Source organism: Propithecus coquereli, unplaced genomic scaffold (genome assembly GCF_000956105.1).
Source record: "Propithecus coquereli isolate 6110/MARCELLA unplaced genomic scaffold, Pcoq_1.0 Scaffold6, whole genome shotgun sequence".
Lineage (NCBI taxonomy): Eukaryota > Metazoa > Chordata > Mammalia > Primates > Indriidae > Propithecus > Propithecus coquereli.
In genome coordinates, this window is record NW_012151951.1 from 11,452,408 (window position 1) to 11,469,939 (window position 17,532).

The window sequence follows — 17,532 nt, forward strand, 5'->3', positions numbered from 1 at the left end:
AAATGAACTGTACTCTGCCTCCTCCTGGCTGGCCTTTCCTGTGGCATCCATAAATGTGTATAATAGGCTCCTCTTGCCCAGCTATTCTCTGTCTAGCCTTGCTATGTCCACGGGGTCTATAGAGTCCAGATATCCTTCCTCTCTCTTATTTTTGTAAGCCTCTTATCACCATGTCTTGTACTAGACCCAGCCAACACAAGTAGTAGCTTTTAGCAGCTGAGCACACTGCCCCCGGGATCCAGCTAGACAGAGGCTTGATTTTGCAAAAGCAAGTCTTACTTAAAATATTCCTGCTCCCCTGAAAGCTTTTTTCTGTGGTCTCCCTTGAAGATGGTATTATTCTTTCCTACTTCTTTTCTGATCTGCCCAGCAGAAGAACTGTCAGGAGAAAAGTCACAGGAGTAAGAAAGGACCAGTGCCAAGATCCCCTGGACATGCCATTCACATCAGGCAGAAATCCAGCTGGGACTGTAATCAGAAACCGGAATTTCCACTAACTTCTAGGACTTCAGGAAATCAGCTCCCTCTCTGATCTAGCTATGTGATTAAAATTAGCTGGGAGCCCACAGTGTTCATGAAAAGCTCCTACAAAGACCGAATGTACTATCTGTACACTTTGTCCTACTAGGACAACCTCCAGGCTATGGTTACTGGAAGCAGATTAAGAAGGTGATTAAAAAAGAAAAAAAGTGAAACGACTTTGACTAGATCCTGTTCTCATCTGTGCCGATAAAATCCTTCTAGATCCCCCAACGTAACATCCAAAAAAGGAGGTTAATGACTGTGGACTTCAAAGAGGTCATGAAATAGGGAATGTAAGGTCATGGTTGAAGAGAGGCTCTGAAGTCACTGCTTAGCTTTGCATCCTAGGTCAACAGCTTCAGATTCAGATGACCTTGGGCAAGACACTTAATAATATCTCCAAGCCTCAGTTTCCCCATTTATAAAAAGAGGTTAATAATAGTTATCAACCTCACAAGGTTGTTGTGAGGACTATGAAGAAAAAGCGATTTAAAACATTTCTGACCTATAATAAATACTTAATAAGCATTAGCTATTATTCATATTATTTCTCCACAAAGCAAATCTGACAATGTAGATGTTATATAAACAAAACAAAACAAAACCAACAGAAAAAGACACCAATGCAAAATCCATACAGTCCCATGTGTTTCTAAGACTGAGCTCAAAGGAGGGTATCAGGTGTTAAACACATGGAGAAGGGAATCCTCTTCTATATCTGATAGAGCAGATCTTGGCTGTTCCTTAAGGCCCAAATCTGCCTAGGTGGTTATCTTATACTTTTAAAATGCAAATTCTACTTCCTTCTGCAAATGTTTACTTTTCACCCCAAGGGCAGTCAAAGGCATTCTAAAGCCTTTTACTTTACAAGGCTCAGGCCCTGCTAAATGCTATTGCTGTCCCTTGGGCTACAGTGCTGTGGATAATGTGTTAGCATTTGAAGGAGAGAACCCTGGACGTTCATATTTTGGGGAGGTTGGCTTTGACAATATCAATAAGTTAGCAGAGGTAAAGTTAGCACTGTGCGTGTGATGTGGTTTGCACATATTTAGAATCCTGAAAATGGACAAAGGGCAGGTAATTGCCCCTAAGAGTAGCTGCTTCCTCCTCTCACTCAAACACATATTTATTACCTAAGAATACAATGAAAGTCCTACCAAATAGAACTGAAATCAACTGAGAATTGACTTGTGAATCGTCTACCAATCAGGGAATCACTGTTGTGATGGACAGGTCATGCCCTGGTAGTTATGGACATAGTTTTTACCAGGAAATTTTTGCAATTATAGTAATAGGAGAGTGCAGTATGGGATACAGATTCTAAAGAAATGCAACTAAGATATTTCAACTTACACTGGAATTACACCAAGCACACAACAAATTCTGAAATGAACTAAGCCGCTGGAGGGACAAGAGCTCTGAAATATTTAATGAGAATAGGATGCCCTCTGCTGGGCATGAGAGAAGCCTCTAGAACGGTATGGCAGATCAGGTTGCCTTAAGTTGTAAGAGATCGTGATACCAGGGAGTAAAACAAAACCAAAACGAAAAAAAACATGGCAACAAATTTAAACTTTGGTGCTATTTTCTAGACTATCTCCAGTAATTACAGACTGTGAGAACATAAATATAGAAAAAGACCCAAGGGAAGGGCTGAGTTAAAAAAAATTCCTAAGATTCTTTTATAAATGTAGCACCGGAAAAACCAGCCTCCTTTTCTACATATCTTCGCAAATACTTCACTGGCAAGAAAAAAATGGGAACACGTTATAGGAAATACCAGGGAGGCTTAGAGACATATTGTTAACAGGGAAACAAGAAAGAAGTGAGACCAACTCCTGAACCGGCACGTGGTGTCTTCTTGTTAGTTGACTGAGTACATTTCAGGTCATTTCTCTCAAAATGAGATTAACCTTTGCTCTCATGTCTGAGGGTGGTGGCAGCAGCTCCAGAGAGGCTCTGTCTGCAGAAGGCAGAGGTAGAATAACAAAGGTGAAGTAGGGTCTTCACTTTGCTTATCTCAAATAAACAGTTAAATATATTTTTTAAAACTCACAAAGCAGGCTCCCCCATTGTGTCCTGCAGCAGGAGGGCTTAATACCCACACATATTTTCTTTTCCATTGTCCTACTCAACACACACAGGTCCTTACCTGAGTAGGCCAAGCAGTACCAAGCAGTAGCACTGAATTTGAAGATCAGGCTCTTCTTGAAGGTTGGGTCTGCCTGCTCAAACTCTCTCCTCCCACCTAATAAATATATCAATAAATTGGCACTGAGTAGGTCTGAAATTGCCAAAATTATAGTCACTTATTCTTTTTTCCCCATATGTGTTATCCCTCAATTTACTGAGTTGAGAGAATCAATGGGAAGAGAACTACAGTAAATTATTAACATCCATTAGTGTACTTCAGTACCGTATTAGTTAATCGTTTCCCAGAAAGCAGGGCCCAAAGGAAATGGGAGATAGGGCAGGTGAGATTTGATAGGCCCAAGTAAGCAGAAAAAAGGGTATATAAAGGAGAAGAGGACTGGCTGAAGGCCTGGATAACCACAGGTCATAATTACAAAAAGATAGTAAACATTTTGCCTGCTTAATTGTCTTTGATCTTTGGTATGACTGTTTGCCTCTCAGTCTTTATCAAGAGCAGTGGTGTTTAACTCTAGCTACATATCAGGTAAATCACCTAGAGAGTTTTTAAAAAATAATGATGCCTGGGTCTTTCCTGGGCTACTAACTCAGAATTCCTGAAGGGTTAAATACACAGTGGCAATTTTCCAAGGGTCCCCAAATGACTGCCTTGTGTAGCTCTGTTTGAGAATTGCTGCTTTATAGCTTACAACTTCTTCAGCATTTAGTGCAATGCTGCTGAAGAGGCTAGCAAACAAACCAAAAAGCACACCCTTCTCATTTGGCAACTTGGGATTTGTGATTTAAAGTGACGAATCAAAGGCTAAGGGTGCCAATTGCTGAATACTGTTTCCACATGCAAATGAAGGCCAAAGAGAGTCCTCATAAGGCAGGTAATGTCTGGAATCCGTGGTTGTAGGTCTGCAAAAGAAACTTTGTCATGTTTGTCTTAAATCACCCAATCTTTTGGCTGTTAGGACCACCAAAAGTCACCTGGTTTATACTTGTATCTCCAGACATGTAATAACAGAAAAAGCCCACAAACTAGAGACAAAACCAAAAAACCCCGAAAAGTCCTACTACCACCTTGACATATTTTATGAGGATGCCTGAAGAGTCACTTTAAAAAAAAAAAAGAGCTCATACTCAAGTAAAATGCTATTTAAACTCAACTGTTAATTTAAACACAGACTATTTATTCTATGAAGCTACAACAGGAAATTCCCAGTCTGTCTTTGTCACTACAATTCCATTTCCCTGATTTCATTTATCAAATTTGTTAGTTCTAATTTGCTTAGACATCAGGTCTATGCTGAACTCCACAGCAGAAGAGAGCCAAAACTGCTCTCAGTTTTAAAATACCACTTGCTAACTTAATATTACTCAGTCTGAGTGTATCACTACAAGGTCATCTTGTAGTCAGACTGCCTTTTCCTAGCAGGGAATGCAGCTGATAGGACGCGAGCACCTCCTGGAAGGAGAGGCTTTCTAACCCAAACTCCTGGGTCAGAAGGTCTCCTGGGCTATGTTTGACCCTCCAAAATCAAGTAAAGATAGAAATAGTCAATAAAGCTACCCTCTCTCTCTTTTTAGAAGCTACAGGGGGAATCTGCTTTTGTGCAGAAGCCTGTGTACTTCAGGAGAATTACTAAAATATACACATTCACATCTTTCAAATTGCCCTTTGAGTACTGCAGGACTTATGACTTGCTGTATTTTCTGTGGTCTAAAAATCCATGCCAAATTGAGAGCAACAGCTGTATATATGTTAGTTCCAGGTTTCTTTCTTCGTTGTCATTAAACATGTACGGTATCAAAATGTCCAGGGAACCATGTTGAGCACTGGAAATACAACAAGGTGTGACATAGTCTTTGCCTCTAGCATGCCAATAATATTTTTGGGAGACAGGTTTACAAGGTTTATATGGTAAGGTTCTATGCCATTAGTTAAGGCACTAGGTACTCAAGAGGGTTCAGAAAAGGAGGTCATCACAGGACTCTCCTTCTTAGAAGAGGGAGACAGCCCTAAAAGTAAGAGAAGCAAATAAACAGAGAAAAGGATGACATTCTAGACAAGGGAAAAGAAATTAAGGCTGTGGACTTCACCCTTCTGGAATTATGTTATTATAATAAAAGCATCATTCCTTAAAACAAGAGAAATAAATCAAACCAAGTTTCAAGGGAATTTTGGGTCCTATGGGAAGAAAAATGACAACCAATGGTACAAAACCAGATGGCTACTGGAAATTATTGGGTATAAAGTGCAAGGTACAGCAAGGATGTTAGGAATTCATTTACAAAAAAAGTTTTATTCCAGCTGGGCACAGTGGCACATGCACCTATAGTCCCAGAGGTTGGGGCACCAAGATCACTTGAGCCCAGGAGTTCCAGGCCAACCTGGGCAATACAATGAGCACCTGTTCCTAAAAAATAAAATAAAATAAAAAATTAAAAAGTTTTGTTCCTTTTGACAACTCCAACAAGGGGGTAAATTGCCTAAATGTTAGATATAATTAGAGCAGGATTTCTATGAAAATTAGATTCTCACAGTCCAGAGATTCTCAATCCAAAAACTTAAGAGGGATCCAGGAACTTCATTTCTTTCAGGCACAATGTTCAAACATTGAGTAATTCCTACTATGCTTGGTTTTTCCATAGGTAAAATAAAAATAACCCTCCCTGGCTTTCCCAAAGTCTTCTCCCTCAAGTTTTTGGGATAAACATTCTGAGCTATTTGGCCTATAGAAGGCAGGTCTATACTCTGAGGGGCAGGGCTGGAGGGAAGACAGATAGAGTTGAGCTCCTTCAGTTTCCATTTCCAACAAAGATTTAAAAGCAAAAGAGAAAATGTCACATGAAGAAAAGGAAAATCAAAGTGCCATGATTTATTTATTTTTCACAGAAAATACAATACGTTATGTAAACACTGACACATGAAATAAAGTACAAGGATCAGGAAGACAAGTGAACTGGAGAATACTCCTGTTTCAACACTGTACTGCTTCCTGATTTCATTTGCAGCATGAATCACATGGTTATGTAGATTGGAAAAATTAAAGGCAACATTCAGATTTACGGATACACCAGAGAGCCTCTGAAATTCAGCAATGCCATACAGAAGTCTGATCTTTCTGTTGTAAAAAAATTAAAGCTGGGCACATGCCCATTTATCCATTTACACAAGGCATTTAATGTAGTAGCATAAGAATGGATTAACATATGACCTTTAATATGTCTGTGGAGGCAAAGATTAAATTGTGCCTCTTTTCCCTCTTCAGAGAAAATAAAATTAACCAAATTAAAAGCAGAGCTGCCTGATACTGGCCAGAAGATGACATAATCACAGTGAATTCTTATTTCAATAAATCCCAGGAAATGCAAAACACAATAAATGATTGCCATTGGTGCTTTGCCCAAATGGTCACCCCAGATCTCATGTCACAGAATTACACAGGGTTTTCCAGGTTCTTTCCCAGTATTCCAAACTAGGGAAAATGACCCAAATAAATGGTTGGGGTCAAGAACCATCATGGTTTAAAACAAAGTGTCTGTTTCTAAACTTGAATTCTGTAATAAAGAGTATGGGCTGCAATTTTCTGTGATTATCCCAAGAGATTAAAATGACCTGTCTTCTTTCTTATCAGACGACACCCACCAGGTAAGAGGTAAATTTTGATAATGGATGCCTACCATACAGACTGGCTCAGTAATGGTACTTAGTGTCACAAGATTTGGGGTTCAGATAAAGCTGCTTTAGAGTTAGAGATCAGAGAACACTGGATTTGCTAAGTATATGCACTCCCTCACTCAACCCACAATCAAAAGCTATTAGGAATAATCTATAGTTCCTCATTCCTCAATACCCAACAATCTATGGAGAAATAAGTACCCTAGATACTTGTCCTTACAGCAAGCACAGCAGTTAGCTCATGCCGAACATCGATTCCTTGGAGGAGAAATGCTACTCTGAACAGGTGTTTTGAAACTTTTTTCCCAGGCAAAGTTCCATCCCTTGCTATGAGATGGAGATTTTTTTAATATGTTTATAAAATATCACATGAAAAACACCTTTACAAAAAAACCATTCACTTCTCAATTCCTTACCTACAACATGTGGCACAGTGTTCTGCAATTTTTTTTTTTTTGTAGTCTCACTAAAGAGATACATAGAACAAAGAGAACCAAAATCAGCTTTTAAAAGGAATAGGAACTGATATTTCCAAAGAACCCCTGTATCAATCCTGGCCCCTTTCTGTGCTATCTTATAATTAAGGTCTTACTCAGAAGACCTATTTTTTTTTAAACAATCAAGATGATAAAACATCAGCTTTGTACCACTTTGATTAGAAAAAAGCCACTTACTATGGCTCTCCATTACTGGACTCTTTTACTTACCCCTGCAGACAGGCAGACTGGAGGCTTCAAAGAACTCAAACAAATACAGATAAAATTCTTCCTTAAAATAGAGGGTTAGAATACCAATCAGGTCTCTGGTCAACCTCATCCTCCTTTCAAGTACAAAAAGTAGAGGACCTGAGCTACCATGAAGGACGGCTACTACTGCAAGTAAGGCAAGATGTTTCACTTACAATTCTCTGTCCTGTAGTCAGATCATATGTGCCAATCTTGTTCTTTCACTCAGGCTGGAGTGCAGTAGCGCAATCATAGTTCACTGCAGCCTCAAACTCCTGGGCTCAAGCAATCCTCCTGCCTCTGCCTCCCAAGTAGCTGGGACTATATAAGTATATGACATCATGCCTAACTAATTTTTCTTTTCTTCTTTTTTTTTTTTAGAGATGGGGCCTTGCTATGTTGCCCAGGCTGGTCCTGAACTCCTGGCCTCAAGCAATCCTCTTGCCTCAACCTCCCGAGCCACTGGGATTACAGGATTACAGGCATGAACCACTGTGCCCAGCTGCCAGAGATCTTTAGCCAGTGGTACCCTAGTCTATCTTCACTCACTCTCCAGTTATCATTCTATACTGTGCAGACCTTTACCTCTCCAGTAGTAACTTCATCTCAGATATTCCTTTAGAAGGGATCTCAAAGAGGAATCTTTTATATGATAACTAGCCATTTCTTCCATTATCACCTCTTTTCTTCTCTGTTCTTGGGATCAATTCCTACGAAAGTCCTTCTGTTTGAAAAATAAAAGACGGAAAAACTCTCAAAAACAGAATCATTCTATTTGCAGATACTAGAAACAATTACTCTTAGGGAAATAAGGCACCTATAATATCACCCCCAGATTGACTTAAGAACAGTACTGATGTTTGGATCCTGTGTGGCTGCAAAGGAACATGACTTCCAAATATAAGCACTATTTTCCTGCCACAGGCCAGGCTGCATCACACAGCACTGCTGTGCTGGTCTAACACACAGGCAGACTGGAGGCTCCAAAGAACTCAAAGAAATACAGATAAAATTCTTCCTTAAAATAGAGGGTTACAATACCAATCAGGTATCTGGTCAACCTCATCCTCCTTTCAAGTAATGTTTTCATAGAAGAGCACTAGATGAGAAGTTAGACAACCTAGGTTCTAGTCTCAGCTCTGCTACTTACTGGCTGTGTGATCTTGGGCAAGTCACTTTACCTACCCCAGAAAATCTGTTTCCTTATCCATAAAATGGGGATAAAATCACCTGCCTTGTCTACCACACATTGTAACTGTGAGGATCAAATGAGATGCTATGAAAGTGCCTTGTAAACTGAAATACTGCACATACAGGTAAAGTAATAGTATATACTTAGTACATTTTAATTAGGTCATTATCATTACCTACTTGACTAGAAGTATCCCATGCAGGATGTGCCTTACAGTAGATAGAACTAAAAAATAGGTGCTATCAATATACACGAGTCATTTTTACTAGGGTTGTTTAAAAAAGAGAAATTCTTAATTTCCTCAGCAGTGGCCTCAGAATATATTATTACACTTAAAATGTGATGTCAACCCAATCTACCAATTGATAGGATTAATTTTCTCCAAATATGCCCTAAACAGAGTTTGGTCTGTTGATACCTTTATACAGAGGAGTCTATAATTCAAGAAATAGCATGCTAAAACTTAAAAACACACAAACACAAAACCACTACATGGTTACAGCTGGTTGTAAAGGAAATAAAATGAAAATTAGAGGCATTATATATAATAAAATTAAGTCACAGTTCCTCAAATGGTCACCTTTTTCCTGAGATAGCTCCAGGACAGGGTCCTAGTCCTGTGAAGTACTTTACAGACACTTAGTCTTGCTGGAGGTGAAAAGGACATGTGGGTTGGCAACTACACTGTGTTCTTTTTCAGCATGAGGGTCTGAACAAGAAGGTCTGCTAGGAGCTGCCAAACAGCTTTGGTGGAGAAGCTCATATGGCCTAAGAGAGCTTTGCTAATTCTCGGATGCCAGGCCAGAGTATGGAGCACAGCTTAATAAAACCATCCAGTCCAGGGATTTTCAATTCTTCTTGTAAGTTGGTTCTGCTCTTCTCCAGTCTAGTAAATAATTGAACAGAAGAAAAACAGTGAGATGTGAAGCAATATATCTACCTGTGCTTTAGGACTTTTGTCTGTCTAGCTGCAAAAAGTTTACATGCAGAACAGAGACACAGACAAGAGGTGAATGTGACTTCGACTGGACTCTGAAATAGATTTTGACTAGCCCAAAGCACCCAGATTCCAGCATTCATGTCAGGAGACCTTTATTATAAATGTTACAGGCGATGACTTGGAGGGAGTCAGATCAGCTGAATCCCTAGTTAACCAGCTGGTTGTCCTTTGGGGCCACAGGTGTGTTGCTAACCTCCACTTTTCTTCCTTATTTGCTTTGCTTTCCGGGGCTTGAGGATGGAGTAGTTTGCATACACTGTATACTGATCTGACAGGAAGGGAACATAGAATGCCCGCAGCAGCTTTGAAGATCTGAAAAACATGGGGGGAAAAACAAAAGACAGAATTTTATCATTTGGGAGAATTTACTAATGGTAGTGAAAGTGATGAAAGGAAACGAACTAAGTGCTGTGGTAAACAATATTTTATGTAAGTAGCATACAAAAACCTATTACTTCGGTATTACATCATGACAAAAGATTTAATCAAGAATAAGTACTTTGTTACCTATGCCAAAGTGTATTATTGTCCCTAATAAGCCACAGTCTATCCTTCAGAATAGCTCTGGGTTTACATTTTGCCTTAGAATGTGCTATAGAAAAGTTCCAAGTCAATCAAAGGACTGCTATTACTGAAATGAATTCTTAACATCCAAATGGTTTCTGCATCCAAGAAACTGTAGAGATGCCAAATACTCAAATGACCCTGACTTCAGCTCTAAATTTTCCTAGAGAGAAGAAGAAAACTATGTCCTGGATACCCATCCATGGCGTTCAGTAATGTCTAAGTCAAGGAAAGGGTCTACATACAAGTTCATGCTGTGACATGTCCCTGGCAAATTATAATATATCTACTTATTACTGAAATTTGAGAACTGAAAACCTGAATTTCTTATAAGTTCCTGAAGAATGTGAAAAGTGCTTATACTTTTAAATATATTATTTAATCTATCTGATAATCATATGATGTAGGTGAGATTATTATCCCAACTTTATATATGGGAAACTGAGGCTTAAACTTGCACAGAGTCACACAGTGAGTGACAGAACCCTCACTCAAACCCAGGTTTCATTCCAGAGCCGCACTCTCAACCATTATGGTTTATCCTGTATCCCAGGAACAGGATTTATCATTTCCTAGAGAAAGTTGCTATGATAGTTTTAAATTCTATATAAAGTATTACTTCCTGTGATTTCTGAGTCTGAAAATCAAAAGTTAGCCTAGTTACTGCCACCCTAAATGAGGTAGCTGAGGGGTGTTCCACTGCCAGTCCTTTTCCAAATTCTAAACTTGTAAATGTCATGTCAACGTGGCATTTGTACTGGCAGCCTAGCCCTGGGTTTGGCAGACTCCTGCAATGCCTGCACACAATGATATCGTGCTTGGCATATACACCTCCTAGAGATTCTCCCCAACTGGGACCCTGTGCTCAACAGAGATGCACTCCACTTCAAAAGCTAACAGCTCAAGGGCTTTGACAGAGAAAAGAGGCTTAGAGGAGAGACACACAGACAAAGTAGGGCTCCTGAAAAAAAATGAACAGGAGGAGGAAGCACTCACTCCAGTCAAAAAGAAGTTAATTTACTATTCTATGCTGCACAGATAAGGTGAAGTTCAGGACAGAAAGACGCAACCTGGAGCAAATTCCTGCAAGCTTAAGTTTAGTAAAGAAAGGCTAAAACTAATTAAGTGTCATTTCCTTGACTCACAATAAAGGCTTCATTCATTAATATAGTCATTATATATTTCTGGTCAACTCAGCCCTTGGTGTAACAGCAGGGTTCGCTGGACCCAATTTTAGTTTATGACTTTCTTTTTGAAATAATTCCTTACTATTTGGGAGGATTGCTAGTCCATATGGTCCCACAGTACCTTTTTATAAATCTAAGGTACATTATAGGATCTTGTCAGTCTTCTTTTTTTCTATATCTTGAATTATTTACAACTATGCTTTTTAAAAAAATTAAAATACTAAAAAAAGAATGATGAAATCACTGAAAAGGATAATGCAATAATGATAAATCATCACTTTGCATAATCCCTCAATTTTCTTATTGCATTGCCCAAAATATTGCATCACCCAAAATACTGCATCATCTTTCAATAAGGTATAAATGATTAGAGACACTATATTTGTAACGTGCTTTTAGCTTTCATTGAATACAGTTAAGAATCCAAAAATTTAAAATTTCCCCTCCATAATGACAATAAAAAGTAAATTGACAGAGAAGACATTTCACAATTCTTAGACAAATCAGAAGGTAAGTGCAAAGAGATAAATAGCAGCACTCTAGACTCTAATGATAATGGTCAGATTGATTGTACAAGCAAAATTCAGACTATGAATCTTCAGATGGCAATATACTAAAAGAATTTCCTCAAACTTAAGAATTAATGAGTGAACTATATATTTCTAAGGACAAGAAGGAAATAAGTTATTCTTGTCCAGTTAGTCATTCAACAGGAAAGACTTCATCACACAATATTTTACAAGAACCTGGACCGTTCTGTTATACTACAAAGACATGTGACCATATTCTTTCATCTTTTATGATATTTGTGTGTCAAATTGTATTTGATATAGTTCATAAGTTGACAATGCTGAAGGCAAGTATGCAAAGGTGACTGGAAGAGTAACAGTGACAAATAAATAAAAAATCATTGGATAGTCATTCTAATTGGTATCTATAAATCTAAAAATAGAAATACTTGAATTATGGAGCAAAGGAGATAGCTGTCCTCTCTTCCACAAAATTATGAACCATCAGAGATTTCAAAAAATTATTCAAGTATTACATTTTGATGATGCAAGTGCAAGAAGAACCAGAAGTAATGACAAGCTAGAATTTATTGGAGATATATCTGAAATCTGGAATCAGTATTTTCAAGATGATATATTCCAAATTCATGCATGACAGCTAGTGAGTAGTTAGTTGCATTTCAGGTATATATACACATTCAAAATCAGAAGATATGGAATAAAAATTTGAGATTGCTACATTTAAATTATTATGATGATGATGAAGTCTTTCCTATTAAATTAGTCATTCAATCTATCTGGACAAGAATAGTTTATTTCCTTTTTATCCTTAGAAATATATAGTTCACTCATCAATTCTTAAGTTTGAGGAAATTATTTTCCACTAGTCTTTTCTTATTTTTGTAAGTAATTTATAAAATAACTCAAAAATAAAAAAATAAAAAGGGTCCACTGGACTGAGACAGTAAATGGTGATGACTTTCCTGGTTTGTTGATGGATGATGTCAAAAGATCATTTGAATAGGCAGGAGGATTGCTTGAGCCCAAGGAGTTCAAGCCTAGGCTTGAGCACTCCAGCCTGGGCAACAGAGCAAGATTCTGTCTCTTAAAAAAAAAAAAAAAATCACTTCAAAAACTATCTTGGGCTGCACACAGTGTATATCATCACCAAAAATACTGACTGGCTGGGTGTGGTGGCTCACACCTGTAATCCTAGCACTTTGGGAAGCCAAGGCAGGAGGATTGCTTGAGGCCAGGAGTTCAAGAACAACCTGAACAAAAGTGAGACCCCTTCTCTACAAAAAATAGAAACATTAGCCAGGCATGGTGGTGCATGCCTATAGTCCCAGCTACTTAGGAAGCTAAAGTATGAGAATTGCCTGAGCCCAGGAATTTGAGGCGACAGTGAGCTATGATGAGGCCACTGCATTCTAGCCTGGGTGATGGAAAGAGACCTGTTTCAAAAAAAAAAAAAAAAAAAAATACCGACTAGACTGAAATGGAAAAAGGACCACTATACATTATTGTTGAGTACAAAACCAAGCAAAAACAAAGGTAAAAGACAAAGGAGATTAGGACAAAATATTTGCAATATATGTAACAGAGGATCAGTAGCCAGACTATATAAACTGTTCCTGCAATCAATAAGAAGACAAATAGCTCAAGAAGAAAAAATGACAAAAAATATGAATAAAGAAGAGAAATGCAAATGGCCAATAAACATGAAATAATGTTCAATCTTACCTGTCATCAGGGAAATACAAAACTTGATACGATTTTCAACAATCAGGTTTGCAAAAGTTAAAAAGTTTGACAGTATGAAATGCTGACGAAAAATTAGGAAACAGATATTACCAGTGAAAGTATAAACCTGCATAGCTATTTGGAAAGGCAATTTTAGCACTATCAATTAAAACAAAAATTATGCAGTCCCTATGATATAGCAAAGGATTTTTATTTTGTACTTTACACCATCTCGTTTGTTTATTTTCTTGTTTTACCAACAACCTAGTTTGCTTTCCATTTGTTATAACAGAAAATTTCAAATATATACAAAAGTAAGTGAAATGTATTACTTATAGTAATTTTTGAACACCAGTAGATAAATTTTTAAATAAAGGAAACCCCAAATTCTTCAAAAACAAAAACCAGCCAAACCAAAAAAAAAAACCTATGTGCCTATAATATGTAAGGATTTGTGTGTTGGCCCTGAAGTCACAAAGGTCTCTGTTCTCAAAGGGCTAATAATCTAGTTGGGAAAAACAGAATATGAATGATATATAATCATAACTTACCATATACTAAATATTAAATAGCTGATACAGAAGTTCAAAGTAGTGATATGCACATTCAGAAGAAAGGTCAAATGCAAAGGGCTGAGTAGGTGTAGAGGCAGCATTTCATATAGAGCACATCATTTTGTTTTATCCATTTAATATTCTAAGGTATACTCAGCATGAAAAGCAACTTGTCTACCCATAACCAAACCCATAGGCATTTCTCTGTCTACTCAGCAGCAACTAGAGATGAAGTGAAAAAATTCCGAGCTCTTTCTCATGGCTTATGAAGCCCTAGGGAATCTAGCCCTTGCTTACTTGTCCCTCACCTTGTGTCATTTTCCTCCTTGCCCTCTATACTTCTGCCACACCAGCCTCCTTTCAGCTCCTCAAAAATACAAACTCCTCCTATCCTAGGGCCTTTGCCTACGTGTTCCTTCAACCTGGAACACTATTCACCCTGTTTTTCTTATGACTGAGTCCATGTCATTTTTCATGTCTCAGTTTAAAAGTTATCTCCCTTGAGAGGTCTTCCAACAATCCTAGGAAACCTTAGGTTTCCACTTCTTTGACTCATTCTCTCTTGGCATACCTTGTGTCTTTCTTCATTATGCTCTGTATGATTTGTAACTATTTATTTGTTGTTTACCTTGTTTATTGTCTGTCACCCTATCCCCTCCCCAGAGTTCAGGGACCAAGTCTGTTTTATTTACCAGTATATGCCTGGCATATAATAAATGCTGAAAAACAACTGTTGGATGGATGGATCAAAGGATGGATGGATAGACTGATGAAGAGAGGGAGGAAGGGATATTATATAATACAAATGAAATAAGAGTTTAATTCAATTTAGTTCAATCACAAGTGACTGAGCAACATGTCAAGCAACGGATTAGATGCCAGGAACACAATGATGAACAAGAAAGGGTTCCTTCTACTCTCAATAAGGAATTCAAAGTCCACCTGAATTTATGGTTTGGAGTAACCGTCTTTTTGAGGACAAATATGGGTCTGACTTAGCTACAGCAAGAGATCTCAGAAATACCTTGATTTTCTAGGCTCCCTCAGTATATAATCACATGAAATTCAGCATAAAATTCAAATAATGTGTTCAGAAAACAAGGAGGCATTTCTGTTAAGCATGAACACAAAAGAACCTCCTTTTCTCCTGCAGATTCTGGTTGTAATCTTTTATAGCATTATCTATCTATGACATACAAAGCCATTAACTAATTCCTTCTAGAAGATGAAGTGAGGCAACAGTCAATATGCGCTTTGGTCCCTTCTTACCTCTGAGCTGGGATGGGAAGAGTCTGTGATTTTTTTTAACCAAAAGAAAAAGTTGGCTTGAATTCTTCATTTCTAACACTACACAGTTGCTGTTCTAGATTAATTTCTTTACCATCAATAGCTTCAATATGTTAAGCATGACTAGGGCACTTTGAATTTGTTACATTGTATTGTTGCTGAAAAAAAGAGCAGTTGAACATTGGAATAATGTGTGTGCACACATTTATATACATGGAAACAAAGATCAGACTGAATCACAGAACGAAACCAATGCCTATCAAAACTCATACAACAATGTCTGTAATACAGTGAAATGCCCAAGTATTGCTCTAGGGCAGCACAGGCAGCATAATTCAGGAAGACATAAAATGTGCACCCCACCATGGAAACTGAAATACTTCCCCTCCCAGTGAGAAAGTCAAGCGATTCAAGGATGAAACAGACCTGGACAAAGCAATTGCCTGAACAGCATAATTAGCTGATGGCTCAGAATGTTTTCTAATTCAATTACCAGCCCTATTTATTAGGGCTGGGGAGGATTGTGCTGTGGAGATTTAAATCTGTTCTTGCTGACGTCAATGGACAACTGGCTGCCAGTCCCTGATGTCACCAGTTCAGCAGGCACAAATGGAAATGCTGGGTCAATTTTTCATTTTAAAAGGAAAATATTCTAGTATTCAGATTTTCTCTTTTATTTTTATCCATCTATCTATCTATCTATCTAATCCATCCATCCATGCATATAATCATCTACCCAAACATCCCCTATATAAACCTGTAATCTAAACCCACTGCCAGTTGTCCTTCCAGTTGGGGCTTTTTAAAGCTGGTCACCCCACCCCACCCTGGCCCCACTCTTCCTCTTGCACCTGGTTCACATTTCAGTGACAGACTTTCTATAACCCTCAGTGCAGAAGTGGCCTTTTGCAGCTATCTTCAATTCTGAAGAGAATCTCAGAATTCCTTCAAGATTTAGCCTTAGTAATAATCAACCTATAGTTTCATATCAAGCAATTTAAGAACTGCTCAAAAAGCTAGTATGGAGCAAAAAATGTGACTGTTCTTTAACACTGTGGACCCCAACCCCTGGTCCGCAGCCTATTAGAGACCGGGCCGCAGAGCTACGCCCTCTGCCCCTACCCCCACCGCCCCCAATCCATGGAAAAATTGTCTTCCAAGAAACTTAGGAATTGGGGGGAGCCCCCACACAGCAGGAGGTGAGTGGTTGGTGAGCAAGCCAAGATTCATCTGTATTTACAGCTGCTCCCCTCACCATGGCTGGCATCACTGCCTGAGCTTTGTGGCCATCCCCCACCCAACATTTGTGGAAAATTTGTCTTCCATGAAACCAGTCCCTGGTGCCAAAAAGGTTGCGGACCACTGCTTTAACAGTCTTTTAACAGTAAATGGGGGGAGAGACATTACTCTAATGGTCAGTAACTAATGCAGAGGAGACTTACAACCCTATTGCACAAAAGAGAATGGACACAGGAGTTACATGTTATGTCATACTCCACTAGGACATCAGTCCCTTGAGGAGAGAATTTTATTTAACTGTATTATCTCTGGATTTTAGGACAGTGCCACAGAAAGTGCTCAATAAATACTCCGTGAATGAATGAATGACTATTCCCTGACTCTTTTATTTATTTATTTTTTTGAGACAGAGTCTCACTCTGTTGCCCGGGCTAGAGTGCCATGGTGTCAGGCTAGCTCACAAGAACCTCAAACTCTTGGGCTCAAGCAATCCTTCTGCCTCAGCCTCCCGCGTAGCTGGGACTACAGGCATGCGCCACCATGCCCGGCTAGTTTTTTCTATACATTTTTAGTTGTCCAGCTAATTTTCTTTCTATTTTTAGTAGAGACAGGGTCTCGCTCTTGCTCAGGCTGGTCTCGAACTCCTGAGCTCAAATGGTCCACCTGCCTTGGCCTCCCAGAGTGCCAGGATTATAGGCGTGAGCCACCGCACCTGGCCTATTCCCTGACTCTTAAATCAGACCATCTAGTTTACCTCCATCCCTTCTTGCAAATATTCACCTTCCATGAGGAAATATCAAAAATTATATGAAGTTCTTCCTTCTGTTCTCTTACCAAGCAACTCAGTCCTAAAGCCATTAGGTGGAGCAGAGCAAGTAGGAGCCTGCAGTGGGGTGGTGGGTTGGGGAGAAGAAGGGGAGCTGCGGAGGCACATGGGATGTTAGAGTGCAAGTGAGACACAGAAGGCCCCCATGTTAGCAAAGAAAATATATCACAAAAGGACACCTAGCCTCTCTGGGTGTCAGTTTACATAGCATTTGCTGAATCAGCATTATCCATGTGTCCAGTACGATACTTTATTTTAAGCAGGCATGTATAACAGATCGTTGCCATTCAACATTCAATGAATAATTTATGTTCTTCTTCTTCTTTTTTTTTTTTTTTTTTTTAAGAGACAGGGTCTTACCCTGTT

At 38.7% G+C, this 17,532-nt stretch overlaps 1 protein-coding gene across 1 annotated transcript in view; it reads right to left on the reverse strand.

The window, feature by feature from the left end:
* Positions 1 to 9,324: 9,324 nt before the first annotated feature.
* The window catches only part of ALG9 (ALG9, alpha-1,2-mannosyltransferase), a 129,924-nt gene continuing 121,716 nt past the window's right edge, over positions 9,325 to 17,532 (reverse strand). Inside the window, exon 14 of the mRNA XM_012659138.1 lies at positions 9,325 to 9,569. Coding sequence (XP_012514592.1) covers positions 9,446 to 9,569 — 124 coding nt within the window. The 3' untranslated portion in view covers positions 9,325 to 9,445. The remainder of the gene's footprint in view (positions 9,570 to 17,532) is intronic.